Raw genomic sequence first — 23,665 nt, 5'->3', positions numbered from 1 at the left:
TTGGTTACTCAAGTAGCACAATTAGGACAAACTTTGACCAATAATTAGAAGTACTAAATAAAAACAGTTTGAAAAATTAACTCCACAATCACTGTGCTACTTTGCGAGACGAATCTAATGAGGTTTTTGGCCGATGATTAGAGGTTGGTACTGTAGCATCAATGTAGTGAATCATCGATTAATTATCGTCATTAGATTCGTCGCGAAAAATTACACCCATCTGTAAAAATATTTTACAAATAAATTTCGTTTAATACTTGATACAGGATTTTTTTTTTGTGCTAGTGTCATCCAAACGGGGCGTTGTCTTCTCCTCCCCCACCGGCACCGTAAGTACGCGCGCGGCGCTTTTCCGCCCGCCGCCATCATGGCGCGACGCCATGAGAGCGGCCCCCGCCGAGCTTTTTCCTCAGCTTTTATCCCTTTCCTTGCCCCCATTTGTGTTCGTTTGGCTTCAGCTTTGCAGCGAAAGCCCCTGTTAACTCTGCAATTAGCCTCGCTGATGAGCCCTGGCCAGGCTTGGTTTCGCAGGATGCGTGCCCACAGTGGATCCAACAGCTGTGAACGGGGTGCGAGCACTGGACACTGGAGAAATCCAATCCGCGGTCAAAGCTCAGAGCCCAAAATGTACTCGCCTAGTTACAAGTCGATGTTACAAGTCACTTGTACAACCAAAACTTTAGAAAACGAAGCACACGAAACGGCAAAAGACGCGGCTACTACAGTCCACGCTTCTACATGAGGGGGGCAAAGAAAGCCTAAAAAGAGCTCTTTTCCCACGCTTCCAACAAAAGGAGCTAAATCAAAGGACGTGAAACACACACACACACACACACACATAAACAAAAACAGACATATGAAAATCTCCTCAAGCCGGCATGGCCGCCGCATGTATGTTCTTGATTGATGCGTTAATGATTCATTTCATTTGTGCTTTGTTTGTCTCTTCTTCGCTGAATTTCGGGAAGAGGCCTGTGCATGCTCGACCTCCAGTTTCGTCAGGGGTTCCGAACGGAGCTGGCGACCTTCGATCAGTTGCATTTCCCAGGATCACTCCGTGAACGCAGCAGCGGGGAGTCGCACTCCGACAGGGACGCTGCGGAGAAGATCGAGGTTGCAGCAGGATCAGTAATCTGGATTGACGCACTGCAATCAGTTCAGTTCAGTTCAGAGTTGAGAGATGGAACGGACCTCCGTGGAGCGACTCCTTGCAGTGCGCGATGGCGCTGGCGATGCCGTCCTGCTTCTCGACGAGCGAGTCGTCGCGGCGGGGCGGCGCCGCGAGCGTCACGGCCGCCGACGCCGACCGGCTCTTGCGCAGGCGACGGAGGCCCCTGGCCTCGCCGCCGGCGGAGCGGGGCCGCACGCTCCGCAGCCGCCGCGAGATCTTGGTCAGGTACCTCTTGATGACGTCCTGCGACGGCGCGCGTCTCGGCTCCGGCTCCTCCTCGGCGGCCTGCTGCTCGTCGTCGTCGCCGTCCGCCGGGGACTCCATGAACAGCCGCAGCGAGCGAGCGCTGCTGGAGCTCCCCGCGAAGCTGGGGCGGCCGCCGTAGAACGCGGCCTTCCTGGCCCCGAAGCTGAGCGTCCGCAGGCCGCCGCCAAGTTTGCTGCCGTACCGCGCGTGCGGGCCGGCGGCGGCGGCCTTGGCGCTGGGCTCGGACTCGCAGAATTTGAGCAGCGGCGGCGGCGGCGGCGCGAGGCCGGCGCCGAAGAAGAGGGCGTCGTAGGTCGGGGAGGCGGAGCGGGTCCGGTGCAGGGAGATGATGAAGTCGAGCTCGGTGAAGGCGTCGTCGGACTCGGAGCCCGAGGAGGCGCTGCCGGCGGAGCTGGAGGAGGCCCGGACGGAGGAGCCGGAGAAGTCGAGGTCGAAGAAGGGGCCCTCGTCCTCCTCCGCCTCCGCGTCGCCGTCCGGGGCCTCGGAGGACGCCGGCGCCGTGATGGTCGTCGCCACGGCGCGCCGCGCCGCCAGGAGGCGGAGGACCTGCAGCTGCATGGGGTCGTGGCGAGAGGCGAGGCTGGTGCGATGGGTGCGTGCGTGCCGTGACGGGGACGTGGTGGGCTGGCTGCCCGCGGCCTTTTAAACTGGTTCGAAAGCAGGGGAGCGCGAAACGAGACGGGACGGACGGAGCGGGGCCGCGCACACAGTCGGGAGCCCTGTGATCCGAGGCGTCTGGAGCCTGGGTGCCGTGCGGTTGGGGAAGTGTTGGGCCGGCTGGGGAATTGGTGGGCGTTTTCGTTCGAGGTGAGACCGTGAGAGTGGCGCGGGCGGCCGCCGGCACCCGCTGAAGGAGAGAGCGTGACCTCGCGCGGTGCGGTCACGGGGCTGGGATGGGGCAATGATGGCCGTCGGATTTTTCGGAGCCCTGGCTCCGTGCTGCTTCGAGTCGTCCCGTTCGCCCTTCCCCCTTGTGTGTCCTAGCTTGCTACGGGATCCCGCGGTCAGCGATCACGATGGCAGATGGTGACCAACCTACGGGCCAAAACGCAGCCCGGTGGATGGCTTCGACTTCTTCGGAAGTGTGGAAAAAGACTAGTGGACGTGTGCAAGTGCAACGCAACGAGGAGCGGAAGCTTGAGAAAAGACGGGAAAACGTGCGCGGAGAAAGCGACCTATGCCATTTTCAGTGTTTTTGCCAAAACAAAAGAGGCTATTTCAGCGCTAGTGAGTGAAACGCTGAAGAAGAACAGACTGTGGTGTGCGTTCAGTGCAAAGCAGTGCAGTGCAGCGCAGTCAATGATACGGGCGCGGAAATCAGAATTACACAGCCTGCTGCGCACTCGATGATCCAGCGCCATGCTTACTCTGCTCCAGGAGCTTTTACAGCCTTTTCTTTTCCATGGTTACTCTCCGCTGCCTGAGTGTTTCATATCCTTGACTCCGTTCCACCCACATATCCCCGCAGTGCTCCAAACCTGGGTCAACAGTCAACACACTGCAATTAATTGGTCTGACGAAGCCGGTCAGTCAAACAAAGACCGGATTAGTTAGGACTCAGTCTTCCCAGCTACCCCCAATTCAACATTCATTCAGTCGAAGCAGCCAAGACGAGCACGTGTAGTATTTGGCATCAAGGCAGGACAGGAGCATCGTTCGGACACGATGGACATGCACATCCACTTCTTCCACTGAAACAGAGAGAACTCGCAAGCACCCACTTGAATGAAGACGCTGAAGAAAAATAACTGTGTGTTGGTTTGAGTTGTAAAAAATTTCGCGAAAACTTTTTGGCCCTTTAATCACTAATTTAGAGTATTAAATGGAGTCTAATTATAAAACCACCTCCACAACCTCCTGTGTAAATCGCGAGACGAATCTAATGAGGCTTTTGACCGCGTGATTAGAGAACAGTCACTGCAGCACACTGTAGCAAATAATTAATTAATTACTGTCATTAGATTCGTTTCGAAGAGTTACACCCATCTCTGAAAAGATTATGCAAATAAATTTCATTTAGTACTCCATAGATACGAGATTCTCTCTTGAAAAACATACTCGTAAAATTCCAGTAGTAACGAAGCACGGCCCTCACTGCGCTCGTGAGTTTCAGAGACATGATCAACCTGACGGTACGCATATTTTGACTGCTCTTTCTCCATTCGATCCCGACACATGATCAGTGCGATCGTACAGACACTTGACGGCCGCTCTACACCGGTGCTGCGCCTCGTTTTCTTTTTCAGACGTGCGCAGTGTCGCTAGTCAGGACGACCACACGGACGAGCAATTTTTCCCCGAGAAGCATCTTTTCATTGAAACAACCGAAGAACAGGAAATACAGTGAATGGATAACGTACACATGCGCGAGGTCCCTACGGGAAGCTGTATGTAATGTAACTGTTCGAGGCTCCTATGCTTACCTGACTACCTGATTTTTTTTTGTGGAAAAGAACCGGGTATGACAGCTGTTGATTGTATTAGAAAAACAAGTAAGGCTAGATTATTAGACTTGGCAGTGCAACGACCCCAAAAGGGAGAAGGCAACAAATCAACAATACTAGCAACCACAGCTACCGACTATACTACTCAGAAGAGTATTTTCGGCGACAAATGGCCTTTCATGTTCAAATGACCGTCGACTGTAGTCTGTAGTACTGCTTGTTCTTGTTCAGAAAAAAAAAACCATAGCCCTGGAAGGCTGGAAAGTGTTTGGAGTTCATCAGTATAACACTCATGCATTTTCAGACATGTAGAATAGAAAGAGCTTTATTTTTCGCCCCTAGGGAGGAATGCAAAGGAGCCGGGGTCAGGAATGATGCCGAAGTGTCCCCAGCAGCTATCACTTCAGTTTCAGTTGAGTCGAGGCAGAGCGGTGGGACAATGACCTCGCGCCCAACTGCGATCGCGAGCGAAACACAGACACAGACAGCATCCCAAGCCAGCGCTTTATTCGCCAGCAACAGTGTGCGTCGGATCGGACCCACAGATTGATAATTGGAACCGAACCTCAAAGGGGAAAAGAAGGATCATGTGTAATCCCAGGATGGATTTCTTTTCTGCGAGTTTGGGTTAGTACATGCACTGCAGTTGGTGCTAGCGTAACCGAAAGATTAGACCAGCAACCTCGCGAATCAACGGCAGAAACTTCTGGCTAATGATCGTGTCTCTGCAAAGGCAGGAGGAAGCCAAGTGTGATGGATCGATCGATCAAACAGAATTGTTTCCAGTGGAGTTAGGCAGGAATGAAGGCAGCAAAGCTCGTGGAAACAACAAAAAAGGTTCCAGCCCTGTTCAGACAACGTTTATGTGTCGTCAGATCGTTATGATTTGCCCTATGAAATGCGCATACCGATCGACCAACTAAAGTGCCTCTGACGTCTACGCAGGGCGAAGGCTGCGCCGGGACAAAGCCGCCGAACCACGCGGGTGTTGGCGAAGCGCCAGGGCGAGGTGACCGGTGCCTGAAACGAACGCCGACGAGCTTTTCCGGCCTCGGTTTCCCCGGCCTGAATGCCTGATGATGCGGTTCACGGCGGCCACCGCCAGCCAGTCTCGCGCACTCGCTGACCTACGGAGTAGGGGCGCGATGCGCGATGGAACGAAGCGTCGATCGGCGCCGCGGCTGGCGGTGGCGAACAGCTTCTTTTTGTGATGCGTCTAATCGCGGTCACGGCCATTGTCGTTTCGTTGGTGTCCCCCCGAGCTCTTCCGGCTCCGACCTCCGTTCAGTCACTCGTCAGCGGAGGAGACGGGCGATCATTGCGGCCGCGGCCGTAGCTTCCATCTGCCAAGCCGTAGCTGCGCGCGCGTGCCGTGGCTTTGCTTTGGGAACTGGAAGGGAACGTCGTCCCTGCTGGTTCCAGACCTCAGACCTGTAGCCGGAGAAGAACGGGGGGAAAGGACGGCCGACGGCGCGCGTGTCGCGCCCTCTGCATTTGCAGTTTTGCCGGTTTGGTCTCTTCCAAGTTCCGACATGGGCTGACGTCAGGACTCGGTGCGGAGGAGAGCTGTGCCTTCGGCCCTAGTAGATTTCTAAGAAAAACAGGCCCAGCCTTCACTAAAATTGGGCCGTTCGCGCCAACAACAAAATCGTTTACAGGAGGTACAGCCCACCGGGCAAGGCAGGCCGAAGAGTCCAACACTTTTTCGGCCTAAAAGATCCAGCGGCCGTTCCAGGTTCCGTTCCTCCGCTCCAACTCCTATTTATACCACCCAACTCCGAACTCTAGAACACCATTCGTCCGCGCCGCCGCCGCATTCGTCTTCTTCGGTTCTTTATTCTGCTCACGATCTTCCTTCTGGTCTAGTTTTTTTGTTTTGCCCCCTGCGTTTTTTTTCTTCCATGGTAGGGTGCGACGAAGAGGTTACATACACTTTCATCGATCGCCGCCATGGCGATATGATGACTTTTACTTTTGGTTCGTATTCGCTGAGCATCCGTTCTTGTTGATATTTTCGCCATGTCGATTCTCTTCTATTTCTACTCATCAAGCGCTCTGCGTTTTTGATCGAGGGACCTGGGGATGCGCTGCTTTCCTATGTGCGGTATCATCCAGTTTTACCCCTCGGACACGATCTGCAGGCGAGCCCCAGCGTCTCTCCTGACTGTTCGCACTGTCCGTGAGATCGGGGCTCATCTGCTACATCCGCCACAAAAACCGAATACCCATGGCGAAGATCCCAGCAGAGAGGCGTGTTGTTTCCTGAGGCCTCCCTAACAACCATAATCTTCGCAGAGAAACGAGGTGTTCCGTGGATGTGTGATCGGCTTTGGTTCCATTACATCTGTACCCACGGCTACAGCTTTAGAAGATTTAGTGACTGAAACAGACGAGGGACCTATGGATGGACAGCTCTTTGCCTGTGCTGTACCGTCCAAGTTTGCTCTCGGATAGGATTAGCAACTTGGTCCCAAAAATCTTGCACAACCTACTTCCGTTTGTGAGATGGCAGTACCATTTTGCGACATTTGTGAAGAAAAATGATTTGAACTAGTCAGGTTGGCGCGCTACGCGCATCTATAAAAAAAACGTGGACCTAAAATATTAATAGAAAGATATTATCCGTTACTATGTTCGAAGCAACATCGTATCGATGTATTGAGTTAGATCTAAAAATTACAGTAAAGCGGCATAGTAGTTTTGTGTCTGAGAGCGCGCCAATCTCAAGCATTGTAGTATAGAGATACATGTAATTTTTCCTTAGGAATTTTTTTTGTCAGTAGGTATAGTTTAATGAATTTAGTAGGAAAAAAAAGTAAGATTAGAAATGAATGAACAATTTAATTATATTTTATGGGTTTACGGAAGGAAATCAAAACCCAAGAAGTAGTATAACTACCACATGTAAATGTAGTATACAAAGTTTAGTTATTATTTTTGTATGTAGGAAGTAGTTAAATTTTTTTGTATTGTCAAATAATGGAAGAAAAATATTTTTTTAAGATAAAGAGACTAACTTAATAGAATCGTGGGCCCCACGTGGGTCCCGCCTGAATAGTACATGGGTCCCACGTGGATCCCGCCTGAATAATATGTGGGTCCCACGTGAGTCCCGCCTGAATAGTACGTGGCCCTCACGTGGGTCCCACGTGAATAGTATGTGGGACCCGCATGAACAGTGCACGTCCACGTAGGGCCACGACTCATGAGCTTGCGCCGATTCTTGGCCCTTTAGTATGTGTACTTAATTCCTCTTTTGGGATCTTCGCAGTTAGTCAGTTGCATTCGATGTGCTTCTGTTTTCTCCATGGATGGATGTCCGATTTCAAATTGCGATATTATGTGATTACAATTCGAGCTGTTGGCAGCATCACGCAAAGTGTTCCGCATGGATTGCAAGAACACGTTTATGCAGTTGCAAGGTTCAGAGGAACGTTATGAACTACAGTATCAGACTAACCCATCCGACATGTGGACTTCAGTAAACTACAGATGATCCTATGAGTTCGGATTTTTGGCCCTTCAACTCTGCACGAAGTTCGGATTTCACCCTACAACTCTAAAACCAGACACCTAAGATCCCTCAATTAACAAAACCGGGTGATTTACACCCCTGTTGGTTTGGAAGCTGGTTTTGTCCTAGTCAACCAACCACGTCATCAGCGGACCCACCTGTCAGGCGACAGGTCATCTTCTCCTCCGTCCTCTCTCCCTCCCTCTCCTCCGTGGAGCTCCCGGGCAGCGTGAAGGCATGCAGCCCCGACGAGGCTAGCGTCTGCGACAGGTCGTCCAGCGTCAACGACCGCAGCCGCGCCGTCGTGCTGCGCATGCACCGCACCGCCTTTGCCGCCTTCCCGTTCTTGTTCTCCGCGCCGCTCTTGCTGCCGCTGCCGGCCTCCGCTGCCTCACCGCTGCCGAGGCCGAAGCAGCCGAACAGCATCGTCCTCATCTCCGTCCGCTACTGCTTGCTAAGCTGCTGCCGTTGTTCGTGTGCGCGAGTGCAACTGCTGATGATTTCTCCTTCCTTATTCTCTCAGGCTGTGTTCTTAGCTCAGAGGATTTGGATGGATGCCTTTTTGATTTGGTTTGATACGAGGTGTGTGTGCGTGTGTGTGCAGAGGTGTATTTATACGTCTATGTTTTAAACAAGAAATACCTAATCTGAAATATTTGTCTTCCCCACTGAAACGCGTACCAATGGTTGTTCTTCATGCTGAATCCATCAGCTGCACTTACAGTGGGCAGGGGGAGTCAATAAACCATGGTGTGGATTCGGTTCAATTTCTAGCTGAGGCTAATCTAGAGTTAAATACCTTTGTGTTCAGTTCATAAATGAACTAGAAGGGGAAAACAGGCGACTGCGGAGGTGCCGTCACCGTCGTGGCGACGGGCCGTAAGGTGGAGCAGCAGGGCTCGAGCTCCACCCTTTCTTCTCCAACAACGGTCGCCGTCGATTCGTCGTTGGTGAACTCTAACCTCCCAATCCAACCACACAGCTAGCTGCCCCTCACCAAGGCGAAACTTCCGTGCAACTTTCCGCAAGAGCTCCGGCACTGGAGCCCCGCGCGCACCTGGCGCCGCCCCGCGCCGCCACGGGCCATCGTCGCCGGCCGCCACCGCGGAGAACCTGGCCGGCAGACCATGCCGCCCTGCTTCTCTTCACTCGCGCCCAGCTCACGCACCCCTCCGACCGAGCTCTCGCCCGCTGCCGCATGCTGCCCGCCCGCGCCCCCGTTGAGCTCGACGCTGCCGCGCAGAGCCGCCGCCCTGGCCTCAGCCCGTCGCCGTCAACCGCCTTGTCGGCTTCCCGGCGTCGCGTCGCCCCCTCTGCGCTGCTCGCGCATCCCCGGACGATCTTCGGCGGGCCACCGGTTCGCCGCCGTCGCAAGCGCGCCACCTCCCCCATCGCCCCGCGACCTGAGCCGCTGCCATATGGGCCCCACCCTGCCGACGTGGCGGTCTGACATGCGGGGCCCACCGGTTGACTAGGCTAAAACCACTAACAAAACCAGCGAGGGTGAAAAACAGACAGGTTGAATAATTGAGAGACCTTAGGTGTCTGGTTTTAGAGTTGGAGGGTGGAATTCGAACTTCGTGAAGAGTGGGAGGGCCAAAAATAGACTTCTTCCAAGCTAAAATCACCCTCGAATGAAAGAGCTGTTCAATCCAAATGTACATAAACAGACTAACAAATGAAGGAAATTACAAATCTAGCGAAGCACATGTACAAATGTTAAAGAATTGTTCATGATGACCAGTCCAATTGACCATCCATCTCACAGAACCTAGCTACAACTAAAAATCATGCTGTTGCTTAATGATCCCACCCAATGCTGAAATCATGCTCTGTCCTCCACGATCCACCAAATGCTTATAACCTATAAGAAGTATGTCAACTGTTGTTTCTTCCTGGAGCCCCCTTCGCCATAGAGGTCGTTCCATTGCTTCAGCTCGTTCATCACAGCACCCTCAGCCGCGAAGCTTGCTGCAACCTGCATCATGGGACACATTTGGTGATAGGTTATAATATGCCCAATTTAATGGTATATATAGCAACCAAATCAGGCGTTCAGTGATATCTCCACTCTATTAGTGTAGCAAGCAAATCAGCGCGCCGGCAACTCACTTGGTTCTTTGCTTGCTTCAAGTCTTCCATTGTCAGTGGCCTAAGGTCAATGGCCGCTTCTTTTTCACCTTCAGCTTTTGCCTCTGAGCTATCCGCCTTGCCATCTGGTTTCTCTTCCTTGCTTTCTGAATTCTCCTTACTTTCAGGATTCTCCTTCTTACTCTCTGGAGCTTCTGGATTCTCTTTAGTCGCTGCTGCCTTCTCTTTTTCCTCCTTCTCCCTTCGTTCCTGAAGCATCAATTCATTGGACAAGGTTACATGATCAGCAATAAATTGCTGCATCTTCAGTTAAAGTACTGAAGCAAGAAACCACATATTCAAGACTCACTATTTCCTTTTCTCTTTCTTTCTTCAGGAGCTCCCTAACAGGGCGGTAAGCAGCGGTGACGCAGAGATTCTGTAAAATAAAAGAAAAATGTTCAGTTATCTAATGTGATAGTCAGACGCGTGATACTAACTCTCTATGAACTTTGTTTCAAAGTCACAAACCTTAAGATCACTGCCACTGTAACCTTCGGTCATGGTTGCAAGTTCTTTGAAATCAATATTTTCGTCGACTTTCTCTTTGGATAACAGTGTCCTCAAGATCAGCTCTCTGCTCTCTTGAGTTGGAAGCCCAACCATGATTCTGTTCAGTACAATAAATAAGAGCAAACATTAGCATCTCAAGCGCTAAACTTGATTGAAACATATAATGCCTCAGAAAAGTTAGTATTTGAACAGACCTGCGCTCAAATCTCCTGATGATGGCTTCATCAAGGTCAAATGGCCTATTTGTTGCAGCTAGAACAAGAATTCTTTCACCTGACTTTGACAAGAGACCATCCCAGTGACTCATGAACTCATTTTTGATCTTCCGCATCGCCTCATGTTCACCTGACCGAGCGCGCTGCCCCAACATACTGTCGACCTCATCCACAAAAATAATAGTGGGAGCTACCTTGGCAGCTAAACTGAACAATGCCCGGACATTTTTCTCATCCTCTCCAAACCATTTCGATGTGATGGTGGACATCGAGACATTGATGAAGCTGGCACCAGCGTCATTTGCTATAGCCTTAGCTAGCATTGTCTTCCCAGTTCCAGGTGGCCCAAACAGCAAAATCCCTCTGCAGGGCTTCAGAAGCCCTCCTTTGAAAAGATCTGGCCGTCGAAGAGGGAGCATAACCAGCTCCTGCAGAGACTCTTTGATATCAGCCAGGGCTCCAATGTCATCAAATGTCACTCCTATTTCACTCGCTGGTATAACCTCCGGTCTGATGCGCTTTTCAAACTCATTATCTGGAATTTCCTGCTCAAAAAAACGAAAATGCATCAAAGGTAAAAGATCTTAAATGTTTACAGTGCTCTGAGAGAATTTGCAGAATAAATTAGGACTAGTAGAAGGGTAGAACAAAGGGCACAGTCAACTGATTAGGACTTACTAGTTTTGTTGGTGGCAAAGGACCATCACCAACCGGAACTGTGGCTGATTTGTCCGTCTCAGTTTTCTTGGATCCAAGAGCTCCTTTCAAACCATCCTGTGTCACAATATGATCGAAGTTAGCATAATTAATACGATGGTACACTACTTTGATATAGTTGCACTAGACAGCATACCAATTTCAGGGTGTCTTTCCCACCATGGCCACCTTGGAAAATGCTTAACCCATGGGACAAACTGTAAAAGAAATTCTATGTTACGGAATCTAAAGAAATGTATTGTTGTGAATTAACGAGGAGGTTTTTCAAAAAATAAAAGAATCAGTGAGCAGGAGGTCAAGATCACTGATATTTGAAAGAAAAATGAGAAAAAATAGGATCAGTGGCCAAACCTTTTAGAAGATAGAATGAGCTTTCCATTTTTGTATTCAGGGTCCTTGTTGTGAATCAAGTGGTAAGAGACTGCTGAGACAATGATTTCCTCTATGTAATTGCTGAGAGTCATAGTATCTGCTTCGCAGATTGAGCTCAAATCATCACAGTCTAGATCATTTGCTGAGAGTACCTCTATGATGTGGTTTCTATTATCTTGCATCTGAAATTTCTTTGTATCTTCCTCCATTTGGTTTTTCCAAAAATCTAGATGGGTCTCCTCCTCAGGAGGCTTGATATCAACATGATAAGGAAACAGGGTACTAACTCTCTCGTCAACATCCCTATTATCAGCATCGCAATTGAGTAGCCGAGAACCAAGTATCAACACTTGACCAGATAATTTTGCTAACATTTTCTGGAACATTGAGCAAGTCCTTTGCGATTTTGAGAGGAAATGGTCCACATCCCTTACATAAAGAATAATCGGTTCGTTCTCAGATACAGAAATCATGACCTGCAAAAGTGGCTGCCAGATAAGCATATCACAATTAAACAAGATAATCAAGCTACAATCAAGAAGTATTTCACCTTGTAGAGTGACTGTATCAGAACTTGCTCATCGAAACACCAGCTACTGGTTCGTCTCACTGAAAAAGATTAGTTGAAGACAAAGTGAAGAACTATAAGGTACTTCTGTGTCATAGGGTTTTCTAGTTCTATTCTTATACCTAATTGCATGTATGCCAAAATTAGCCAGCATGTCTAACAGTAGATAAATTCCCATTCAAGAAACCACATAGAGAACATAACGCATGGCATTTATATGTCAGAACCAATATCGGCACATGTACATATTTTACCCGAAAATGCAGATGCCGAGCAGTCTGAAACTGGTGGGGACTAAGTGTGATCTAGGAGCTGTCTACACTAAACTCTGCACATATGCGACATCAAAATAACTAAACAGAAAAAGAGGCGACAAATGACCAAAAAAATTTCACCTGAATGTCCTGAACATTGTGAGGCAAGATCGCTCATGTCGGATGATACAGAGGAGTTTTTCCTAAGTGAAGGCATACTGGTAGAACCATCAGAGCCTCTGAAGGAAACAATGGACGAGTAACATGACAAAAGCTATCACCATTCATTTTAGGTTTGGTAAACAACAAAGCAAGTATATTACCTTGCTCTTAAATCCGTGTTGCTTGTCTGCCGACGCAACGATTCTGCACGATAGAATCAGAACAAATCAGAATCTACAAATTTTGGGCACCATTGCCTGATAAAAATAAATTCATTTGTAGTATTGGAAACATAACAGGCCAAAAGGGGGTGATAAGTTCCAATTGCACATACTTGATGTTTTAATCTAAAGTTACATACTTGATGAACATTAAAATATCTCCTTAAAAAATCAAACAAAGGAAATTTGCAATGCTTAGATACCTCTAGACTCATCCTTCTTAGGATATGTGATAAATGATCCAATGAGGCCAGACATCTTCCCGAACGTGGTCTCAGCTACTGACTGATTACGGAGCTGCAGAAACAAGTCAAACCACAAACCCATCATTACTGGTTGACTCAAATAACTTACTGTATTAGTGTCGCTGGATCTCTTTTCTTAAAAAGAGATATAGCAACCGCTTTTCTAAAGGCAAAATAGTATTCTCATGATGTATCATGTACTATGCTTATTCGTTTGACTAAACAACAGCAGACATAGACGCTCGATCAGGAACTGTGTCGTTAGAAACAGAGGAGATTAATGAGCATTATTTAATCAAAACTCTGGAACTGTGACTCACCGTGACTTTACTGGAGCCCCCGTATTTGCTTTGGATCTGCATAAACATTCAGCAGATAGAGGTGAGAACGCAGCATGGCAAATACAAGTCAAAATTACTGTAGTAACAGTTCCATCTGACCCGAAGCGAGAAGTCGGCGGCGTCCAGAATTAGCAACCGCGCCTTGAAGTAGTGGGACAGAGCTTTCGCGAGTGACTGAAGGTAAGACTCTGCACAGGCAGCAATCAACAAAATCACCATCAGTGAAACAGGGACGCTGAGTAGCAGCTCTCCAAGCAACGGATTATAGCGCCGGGAGCGACGAACCTGTGGGGCCAGACAGCAGTATGGCGCGGCTTGCAGCGGAGAGGTTCCGGATGTGCTTTGACAATTCCGCTTTCTTCAGGTGGACGAAAGCCGCGCTGATGAGCATTTCCTTGGTCTGATCGCTGCAGAAAATCACACTAGCAGTTCAGTTGCTGTCCGTGTCAGTGACATCGCAGAACGATGAACAGAGTAGAAGTGTTTAGTGCGGCAAAAGATATTGTGTGATCGAATCAAGCAACCCCATCTGCTTTCTCTGGAACACGGCTCCTGATCGTGCCATCGTTTGGGGAATGGGGACGAGAATAAAAAACAATCGCCAATCATAAGTTACTAGTAGAGCAGAGGCACTACTACACTTCAGCCAAGCACGGAGGAAACCATCAAATTCAGAAGACACCCAGCACAACCCAAATCGATCGCTCTCGTGTCAGCTTTCCACATAGGATCGCACTAGGTCCTGGCCAATCGGATCTTCCTCGAATCCCACCAACCAAACCAAACCAAACTAAACCTCATTACCTGAGGTAGTAGTGGAAATTATGGAACTCGTCGAAGGTGACCTCGCTCTCGCGGCCGTCCAGGACCAGCCGCCGCAGCTCCGCCTCCACCTCTGCGGCGCCCACGCCACCACCTCCCTCGCCGTGCGTCGGAGCCGCCCACCTCGCGGAAGCGAGCCCCAGCCCCACGCCGACGCCGACGCCCAGGGCCGACACCAACAGGTTCCTCTGCTCCATGCCGAGCCGCAATCGCCGCGAAACCCTATCCCGAATTCCCGATCGCGAGACGAGCGCTGCCGCCGAACTGGAAGGAGGCGAAGATGATGAGAGGGAAATGCCAAGTGGGGTGTGGGGGGAATGAAATGAGAAACGGCGGAGGGGGGGTGGGTGGGTTTATATAGGAGGGCGAGGGGCGGCGGAGGGAGGTGGCGTTGGCATTGCTTGGCGGCGAACATGGGGTTTTTGGTCTCATAGAAAGCAACTTTTTGCAGCTGGCTGAGTTGGCGCTGTTTCAGCCCAACGCTGGATATTCGTAGTGTAACGCTTTGTCTTGAAAAAAAAAGGTTCTCTGTACTTCCGATACTTGCAATTGAAAAAAGTTAGAATCATCAGATGTGGGTAGCAAAACTATTCTAGAATAGAGGCGCAAACAGTATTATTTTTACAATTAGGGGCTGAAATGGTAGATCCAAAATAATCCCATATGTTGGATTCAGTAGGCTCATGTATTTGGAGAACCGGTTTCCGCACTAGTGTCCATGGCAATCTTGTATGCACGCGTGACCTATACCGGTTTGAGTACATCTTTTGTCCGCTCCAATCTGGTAACGGTTTCAGTATTCATCACGTGTACCTCAAACCGATACCTCCAACATAATCGCTTTATAACGTCCAGCCGATGGTTACTTTTTCTGATTTTAGCGGACGAGATACGTCGCTAAAATTTACCTTGGCGTACATTGGCGCGTGCACAAATTTTACTTTGGTTTGGCTACACAAATTAAAGGAAAGAGTCCAACCCCCATTCCCATTGTTTGCAAGATTTCTGCTAGTTTTGCACATTTGGTACGTACTAGTGCTGTTCTAAGGTATTGAGTTTGCAGCAATGTCATGCATTTCTTTCAAGCTAGCTCGCCAATCGATCACACACGCGGCATATTCCAATTATCATCGGTCCCTTCTCCTGTGGGTAGGTGGGGTGGTGCCCAGCTGCATATATTCAGATTTGCTGGCTGCCGACCCCTTATCAGCCCGGGCATGCGCTCTTTATGAAAAGCCGGCGGCGGCGACCCAGGCGAGGCCGTGAAGGGCGCGGCCGGGGCGTGGTCGGCGCCGTGTTCGTGGGGGCTGACGTGCCCGCGCCGCACTTGGACGTGGATCCGACTCGGCAGCCGTTCAAGGCCACCAAAGTCACCTTCGGCCAGTTTTGTACTGGCTCGGCCGCTGCTAGTAGCTCCCACTCCCACACCACCACTGCCCGCTGGCCGTGGCCTGCACGTACATGTTGGCGTGTTGCCTTCGGCACATCGGTTTCCATCTCCTCCTGATCGAGCAACTACTCGGCAAATTAAAGCAAAGCAAAGGCAAGGAAGATTCATGCATGTGGTGGTGGCTCTGCCGCCGCAGATAAAGGCGTGGCGCGGGCCGCCACGAGCTGGGCTCTCCCAGCGAGCATTCCAAAGGGAAAAGGACAGCGCCGTGGATTTCATAGTAATTTCGCAGCAGTTCCGCCCTAGCGATGGCTTTGTTTTGGCAGTGATCCGTACGAATCGGAACAAGTATTGTATGTGCAGGCACTGGACCAGGTCGAGCTAGAGCTATGGCGACCCAGTATAATGGGGCAACCTGATTGGTGCCCATGTTAGGTCAAGCGCTTATTATGTAGAAAAAAAATGGCGCCCTTCTTGTCCGTCCGATCCAAAGCATGCCAGCCATGTACTGATGATGAAGCTAGTCGTCCCAGGTACAGATTGTTATACTCTCTCTCTCTCTCTCTCTCTCTCTCTCTCTCTCTCTCTCTCTCTCTCTCTCTCTCTCTCTCTCTCTCTCTCTCTCTCTCTCTCTCTCTCTCTCTCTCTCTCCCCCTATATGTATAATATATATAGATATATGTGTTATATTCTACAAAAAGCAGTACGTCTCTTGACGACTCTGATTCAGTTCCAACGCGACTCCGGTTGGATTTATGCGTCAATGAGCCAGTGACACATCTCATTATTGGCTTTTGAAAACTTTGTTGTGTTTTGTACCTATCAAACAATGAGACAACACGACGCGTGAGTCTGATTGGCACCTTAGCTATTTTCCCAATTATATTAAGCTGCATTTGTACCAAATATTAAGCTGCATTTTCGTGGTCTAGGACGAGGGATGGGCTGGGCACCTGGTGACGAAACGAGTTCCGTGGGCAGAATTAAACCAGTGGTGGAAACTAATTTACAAATCGTGTCGTGCAAAAGGACGGTGTGCAAAAACCATTTGCACCTGATGTGGTACTTGGGGAAAAGGTTGATGTTAGACTCGTAAAGGAAAAACAAAAGATGGTAAAAGTTGGTGAACGTGCTAAAGGCAAAAGGCAAGCACGTACAAAGGCTAAACTAAAACGCACGGTTGGATCCAACTCGCTGGACTGAAAAAGGCCAACTAGCTAGATCAGTGGAACACTATAAAAACGCCCATGGCCAGATTTCAGCATTCAGCTGCTGCCATTGTGGGAATCTTTAGAAACAACATCAAACATTATTTGATTACAAAGCTTTTTACCTCGACTCGGTTGTCTAGCTAGGCTTGCACTTAAATACAATTGATATGAGAGGTTTGTGCATCAGAAAGAAAGTATGAGCACCGCCGAGACTGAGTGGCTGCAGATAGTGTGTCCGAGCATGCAACACATAACATATATAAAAATATATAATAAATCCTAACCAAGAGGCAAACGATTATTGGTGCGGCGACTATTGGTGCCTCCAACGTGGCAAAGTTGCCATCCCTCCTGCCTTTTTGACAAGTCTCAGACAAACTCCAACTTGGGAGGTTATGAAAGGTTAAAAAAAAAAGTTTGGCGAGAAAGGTGCATGCACTATACATGGCTATGCAAGGCCGTGTTTGGATGGCTCAGAAAAAATTTTCATGAAAACTTTTTGGTGCTTTAATCACTAATTAGCGATATTAAATAAAATCTAATTACGAATTTACCTCCACAAATATGATACTGTAGCAGTTATTGTAACTAATGAGGCATTTGATCGTGTGTTCAGGGGATGGTTAGTCATGGTTACTGTAGTATCACTGCAGCCAATCATGATGGAGTTTTGCAAATAAATTTCGTTTAGTACTCCATGCATATATTCGTCTTTTGTGAAAAAAATTTCAGAGTCTCATCCAAACACGGCCCAAGAACTACTATAGTAGTTCTCACGCATATTGCTATAGGAGTAACTTTTTTTCGTTAATGATGCAAATGTTTTGTAGGGTTAATTAGCAACCAAGTCATCGCCACGCCGTGCCCATTGGCGCGAGCGAGCTTTATTTTTCCGTGTCACGGTCTCAGCCCATGCTGCAGCTTTCCGGTCACCATTTTGTTTCCACTCAAGCTTTTTCGACGTGTTGCTTTCGATTGGCGCCTTGGGCGCGCTGCACAAATATTCTTTACTTGCCGCTGCTAGCGACTCGCTTGGACCTTTCGATCTGCTAGTGCATGCTAGCTAGTAGCTCTTTGCTTGGGGAGAAAGGTTCTTCGTTCGATCAGCGTTCAGCTGGCTCTCCTCGCCTCTTCTGACTACATGCGTCGTGTGTGTGCTTTGGTGGACGAACTACTTTTGGTTGGGTGCAAGCATCAATATTTAAGTGCCGTGCTCTAAAATAATCTTTCTGGTAGATCGAATTAACACTTGAAGGCATCATGGATGCATGTAGCAAGTTGTTGAAAAATTAAAGGTGGTAAATATATAGATAACAACTTTGACTATGTTTCACTTTTACAAGGCTTTTTACCTAACTTACAGTAGATGTAACCTGATCGATCGAGGTCGGGTTGACACACTCGTGCAAGTTGCAAGAGGTGTGGGTCGATAGACCAATCGACACCTGTAACATCTCGGGTTGAAAAATTGAAATTCCGGAAGCTCTGGGTTAAAAAACCGGAACCCCGGTTTTACTCTGCTCCGGTGGGCAGAGCACGAATCGCGGCGCGCCGCACGTCGCCACCGCCGCCGGCCATCCTCGCGACACGCGCCGACCATCCTCGGCTTCCATGCCGCCCCCTCACTCCTCTCCTCGCCTTAAGGCCCGACCGGCCCCTTCCCCTCAAACCCTAACCATATCCCTAGCCCCAACCCGCCATGGCCGCCACCCCCGAGCTCCGTTGCCATCGCTGATTCGTCGTCCCCGGTGAGTGCCACGCCAATTCCTCGCATGGGGAGCTTCCTTGCGTCGTCCTCCGATTTCCTTCCTTACCCGGCCCCTTCCCTCGCCGTGCAGAGCCGCCGGCGTCGCCCTCCGCCCGCAGCCGCCGTTCGCCGCCGCACCGCTCGCTCGCCGCCGCTCCCCGTCCGCGCCGTCGCCGGTGAGGTCCACTGCCTCTTGCTCTTCGCTGTGTGCGCCTCCCCCGGCCTGCCTCGTCGCGCCGCCTCGCGCCGCCACCGCCGTCGCCGTGCGCGACGTGCACGCACGCGTGCGACGCGCCGCGCGCACCGTGGCCACGTCCACGCCGCGCCACGCACGCCATGGCAAAGACCGGCTGAAACCGGAACCGCCAGTTTTAGAAACCGAAACTTCCGGTTTTGGCCTGACAAGTGCTTAAAACCGGAACATCCGGTTTTGCAACCGGAACCTCCGGTTTGAAATTCCAGAACCTCCGGTTTTGTCAGGGTTGCATATCCAAAATGTTATTTCATGTATATCTTTTCGCACATAACATCTCATGCATTTTATTTTATGCATAAGCATAGCATCGCACTAATGCATGCATCTCATTCATGCATTATAGTGACCGAACCGTCGGAGGTCGAACCCGTGGAGCCCACCGAGACCGTTGAGCTCGAGCCCGGAGTCCCGTTCGCGGTCGAGCCCGAAGCTAACCGAGGCAAGCAGCTAAGCATGATTTATTGCTCCTATTTAATCTGAGTTAGATAGTTATCTCACCGGGTAATGTTGGGGTTATATGTATATTATGTATGTATTGCATTCTTGTACCTATCTGCGTGCATTATCCTTCCTTGATTTGTTATCCTTGTTCTTGGCACTAGTTAGTCAGTTAATTACTTAACTTGACCAGATGCTTAGCCCTGCTTAGAATATTTATATCGCTCGCTAGACAGGAATAGTTTGGAGGATCACATTTACCGGTTACCCTTGATCGCACTGGTTCGGTTTGGTTGTTAAGGGTTTGGTAGCCTCGAGGTTCGAGTGGAATGGTAGGGCCTAGTGAATAGTGAATAGAGTCACATAGGCAAGTCCGCTTGGATCGTTTAAGGACCGTCTGTGGATGACGTCGGCTTTGAGCACCTTTTCGTGCTACTACATATCCAATATAATGTTACGGATAAGCCAATTACCTTCTTTGACTTGATCATTGATGTGCAGTCCTAGATACGTGGCTAAGGGCTATGCAGAGAGGCTTAGTGTGTCCCCGGGTGGAACTATGTGTAGGAAAGTTTAGAGATGTCCCCAGTGGAACTAAGTCTCTACGAGTAAGCTAGGTGTGAAAATTTCAATGATCGAGTCTTGTTGGGAACGGTTGACGTGAGTACCCCTTTGCCCGGCATGATCGGTTGGGTGAGTCCCATGGTCCTCGTGTCGTGTGGGTAAAGTAGTACACCCTTGCAAGGTTTTAATCAATTCGAATTGTCGCGCTCTCGGTTATGAGCACGCTCTTTATCCCATGAACTCCTCGTAGAAGTGCGGACATATTGGAATGAATTTTAGTAACTCGGGAATAACTATGTTATTCTTAATATGTTATACTAAAATTTAATGGGAGTTCGGGCAACATTAATTAATTTTGCCAGGTGTTAGTTTAGAGAACTCATGCTTATGTAATAATTACTTAACCTTAAAGCTTTTACTTGAGCTTTTGCATGATCCTTGTTTATTTAATCGCGTAAGTCTTGCGAGTACCTTTGTACTCAGGGTGCTTCTAACCATAGTTGCAGGTGAACCGGAAGTGGTGTTCGGCCACTTCTACCCCGCTGTTCCAGGTACGGGGGAGGAGTAGGTCGTTGAGGCTGGGATGGTGTCCTTGAGCAAAACATCATCATCGTACTAGGTTTTATCGTAATCGAACTCCGTAAAAGCATGTAAATATAATAATCTTTAAGTTTCTGTATAATATGGTTTCCGTGAGCCCAAGACTTGTAATGGAGATTAGTTTGAACCTTCCTATGTTGAACTTGTAATATTAAGTTTTGAACTCTGGTAGTGTAAAACTGCTCTTTGTGGTTCATTGGCGATGTATTCGATTGTAAACGGTATGCGTATATGCTGATTCTAGGCGTATGTTGGAGCATATACCGGGACTACCGGATTTAATATTATCTTAGTCGAATGACGTGTCGGCTATTCGTGTCTCTAGATGTGTGGTAACACGTGGCACGCTCTCTGACAAGTACATGTTAACTCTCATCTAGAAGATAATGACTGGCGGTTCGCTTAAAATAATATTAAATTGGGCGGTTCTCACAGCACCGATGCTTTGGGTTGAGGCCCTGTTTAGTCTCCACCCCGTAAACGCAAAAAAGCCGTAAACGCATTAAAGTGAAAAGGAATCTTGCTAATTTGAAGTACTAAATGAAGTCTATTTACAAAACTTTTTGCATGGTTGGGCTGTAAATCGCGAGACGAATTTAATGAGCCTACTTAATTCATGATTTGCAATAGTGATACTACAGTAACCATCCGCTAATTATTGATTAATCATGGATTAATTAGCATCATTAGATTCGTCTCGCTATTTACAACCCATCTGTGCAAAAAGTTTTATAAATAGACTTCATTTAGTACTTTAAAAAGATTTCCACGCAAATTTTTTTTTGCGTTTACAGTTAAAACGGGCCTGAATCCATGCTTGGGTATTGGCGCCGGAAACGAAGCCTGATGTGACGGCACTGGATTCATGTGTTCGCCTTACACGGGCACAGTCGCACGGCAGCGGACAAACGACTTTTTCTGATGGGCGGCCTGAGAGCAGACTCGCCGACTCCTCGCCAGCTGCTGGCGGTAATGGTGGCGGGTCCCGCTTCTGCGCTTGCTGTCCAACCAATCACAGCAGCCGCAGATTGCTTTCGCCGGCCGGAGCGGGCGTGTGGCCAGATGCTCGCTCATTTCTCTCTCTTCGTTTTTTCCTCCGCCACGTTGGATTCCGCCCGCTCGTCCGCCCATCAGTATACCTGCTCTGAATCTCCGGCCGTCAATTCCCTGGCTGAAATGTCCGTAGCCCTGACGTGTCGATAACCAGTTCGCGTCTACTACTGGCGCCGCTGCTGGTGCCCCGGCCGGCCGGCCGGCCTGGTGGGTCTATTTCTTTGCGGGCACCAGAACATGGCCCGTCGCAGCCGGCTGCAGCATGGGCCCACCTGCCAGTAAAGATGGCACTCTCCACATGGTACACGTAGATGCATGGCCTGGGTGGATAGGAGTAGGAGTAGGAGTTCCCATAAGTGAGGATAAGATCATGATGCGTGGTGGACGGCTAGGCCTATATGTGCGCGTGCTGGTGGAATATTCTCCGGCCGGCCTCTCCTGCTAGCTTCCGGCCTGGCGCGGCTGGCGTCCCCCACCAGGCCAGGCCACCACCACACCTTCTGGGCTGCCGCGCGCGCTACTGTTTCTGTTAGCTGTGTCCGCGACTCCGCCGCGTGCTCTACTGCTCGCCCCAACATGCTAGCAGCAGCAGATTTGTTGAAAGATACTATTCTCTACTCCATCTAGCTCGATAGGCAGTAGCCACACACACACGCGCGCGCACACACACACTGTACGCTAGTCATCTATATGTATACTATATATATAGGCAATAATGCTTGCTCGTTGCTAGCTGCGCGCGCGCTGTTCTATATTTAACATATGTACTCTGGAGTCATCTCATATTCTTCTCATGTACTGTATGTCAACCATACTATATATGAGTATGTACCATGATGGATCAAAGCTCCGGCCTGGTATCTCCAACAAGTTTGTTAGTGGAGTAGTTAGGTTTCTGAATATTCTATGTGTTGGTACATTCTCTTCGATCTATTTATTGGTTAAGAAACAGAATAAGACTACTACTGATCCTAGCCCCAAGCTCAACTAGCACGGAACATTACAGCAGAGATGGAGAGTGTCGGTGTGTCTGGAGTGACTATAGTTATTAATTAGATGTGGATAATTTATCTTATCCTAGTTACTCTAAACCTATATATATTTTTCTTTCTAAATGCATATCTAGTGTAATGACATGACGGACCGTATCAAGTCGTTCGGCACAATACGATCATTCAAAACAAATGCGCTTGAGCCGCGAATCCCATAATAACAAGTAGTGATGATGACATATATATGTAATATGGTGAAATTACTTTTAAAGCAAATTCTCCTATGAATACATAGGTCACTACTCGCGTTGCATCAATAGAGTTGAATGCATGCAATGAAACATGTATTCGCCAAGAATTAGGTCAGAAGCAACAGGACGAGATATCGTGGAGGGCGTGCACTAGGCCAGTCTCAGTGGAAGTTTCATAGAGAGTTTCATGACATTAAATATCATCAATTTTGCTGACGTGGCAAGGAGAGAGAATGATAGAGTTTTATGGGATGTGAGGAGAATTTCATCACCATGAAATTCATCTGGCACGGTTACCTAGTTTCCAGTCTAGATATCTGTGTCCATGAAACTCCCACTGAGACTGGCCTTAGCGCCAAAAGGCAATAAGATATTGTCGTGCCTTTTAGTGTGGACCGTACGACCTTTCCTTTAATTTCAGCGCTAGCTTTGAAGGAACCAAGGGAAAATTAAAAGCAACGGCGAGAATCTAAAGGCGACTTACACAGCCAGCTGCTAGGTTAATGTACACCACGGCCATCCATTAGTTGTTGCCCGATCCGCCTAGCGATCCATGCCATGCATGAACGATCAAAGCTACTAATCCCTACATTCCAAATTATAATTCATTTGATTTTTTTACCCTAAGTTTGACCAATCATTTTATTCAAAAATTTGTGCAAAATATCGCTTCTTTTATTGTGACTTGCTTTATTAACAAAAGTTCTTCAAAAATAATTTAAATTTGACTATATTCGTATATATTTTTTTAACAAGACGAGTGGTTAAAGTCTGAGGTTAAAAAGTCAAACGAATTAATTTAGAAGGAAGGAGTTATAGCTAGCTAGCTGTTGTAGTGGGCGTCTTATTCGATCGTCCGCAACTCAAAAAGGCCCTTTATTTGCATTGGCCAACTTGAAGGAATGGGAGGCTGCTCGCTAGCTTTGTTGATGGAACTAGCAGTAGTAGCTTGGGAATCCAATTAGATCCAATTAAGTATGACAAGGACCAAGGTCGTATATGCAGCCAGTGTCGCCTCAAAAGCATATAGTAATACAAATGTTTCTTTAGTATGGTGACAGTTGATTCCTGATACTGCTGCTGGCTGCTATAGCTAGCTGCTCGATCACCATCAACTCAATCCCCACTGATTGTGATCGATCGATCATATCACCTTTTTCTTTTCTTTTCCTTGCGTCTCTAGAGTAGGACTCGTTGCAGGTTGTGT

At 48.7% G+C, this 23,665-nt stretch overlaps 2 protein-coding genes across 2 annotated transcripts; both read right to left on the bottom strand.

Moving 5' to 3' along the window:
• Positions 1-599: 599 nt before the first annotated feature.
• LOC120697712 lies at positions 600-2,038 on the bottom strand. The gene is made up of 2 exons (XM_039981013.1): positions 1,192-2,038; positions 600-1,096 (listed from the first exon to the last, which is right to left on the bottom strand). The coding sequence occupies exons 1-2, from the start codon at positions 1,994-1,996 to the stop codon at positions 1,032-1,034; spliced, it is 870 nt and encodes a 289-aa protein (XP_039836947.1). The 5' UTR covers positions 1,997-2,038; the 3' UTR covers positions 600-1,031.
• Positions 2,039-9,001: 6,963 nt separating this feature from the next.
• Positions 9,002-14,284, bottom strand: LOC120697711 (putative cell division cycle ATPase). The gene is made up of 16 exons (XM_039981012.1): positions 13,939-14,284; positions 13,420-13,541; positions 13,234-13,322; positions 13,114-13,149; positions 12,752-12,845; positions 12,489-12,531; positions 12,307-12,404; positions 11,894-11,952; positions 11,323-11,819; positions 11,108-11,168; positions 10,933-11,028; positions 10,234-10,799; positions 9,998-10,136; positions 9,837-9,905; positions 9,509-9,736; positions 9,002-9,374 (listed from the first exon to the last, which is right to left on the bottom strand). Exons 1-16 carry the CDS (start codon positions 14,151-14,153, stop codon positions 9,261-9,263), a joined length of 2,526 nt encoding a protein of 841 aa, XP_039836946.1. The 5' UTR covers positions 14,154-14,284; the 3' UTR covers positions 9,002-9,260.
• Positions 14,285-23,665: the final 9,381 nt, after the last annotated feature.

The sequence above is a fragment of the Panicum virgatum genome, chromosome 3K (genome assembly GCF_016808335.1).
Source record: "Panicum virgatum strain AP13 chromosome 3K, P.virgatum_v5, whole genome shotgun sequence".
Classification (NCBI taxonomy): Eukaryota; Viridiplantae; Streptophyta; class Magnoliopsida; order Poales; family Poaceae; genus Panicum; species Panicum virgatum.
The sequence above is the reverse complement of the archived record's forward strand: the minus strand, read 5'-3'. Positions and strand labels throughout refer to the sequence as shown.

Bases quoted from the DNA above. Each gene is read 5' to 3' on its own strand.
- LOC120697712 (XM_039981013.1), bottom strand. From the start codon at position 1,996: ATGCAGCTGCAGGTCCTCCGCCTCCTGGCGGCGCGGCGCGCCGTGGCG. The intron at 1,097-1,191 runs GTCCGTTCCATC...TCTTCTCCGCAG, and splicing joins CAAGGAGTCGCTCCACGGAG to CGTCCCTGTCGGAGTGCGAC.
- LOC120697711 (XM_039981012.1), bottom strand. From the start codon at position 14,153: ATGGAGCAGAGGAACCTGTTGGTGTCGGCCCTGGGCGTCGGCGTCGGC. The intron at 10,800-10,932 runs GTAAGTCCTAAT...TTTTTTGAGCAG, and splicing joins CTTTGCCACCAACAAAACTA to GAAATTCCAGATAATGAGTT. The intron at 9,906-9,997 runs GTTTGTGACTTT...TTTATTTTACAG, and splicing joins ACAGTGGCAGTGATCTTAAG to AATCTCTGCGTCACCGCTGC.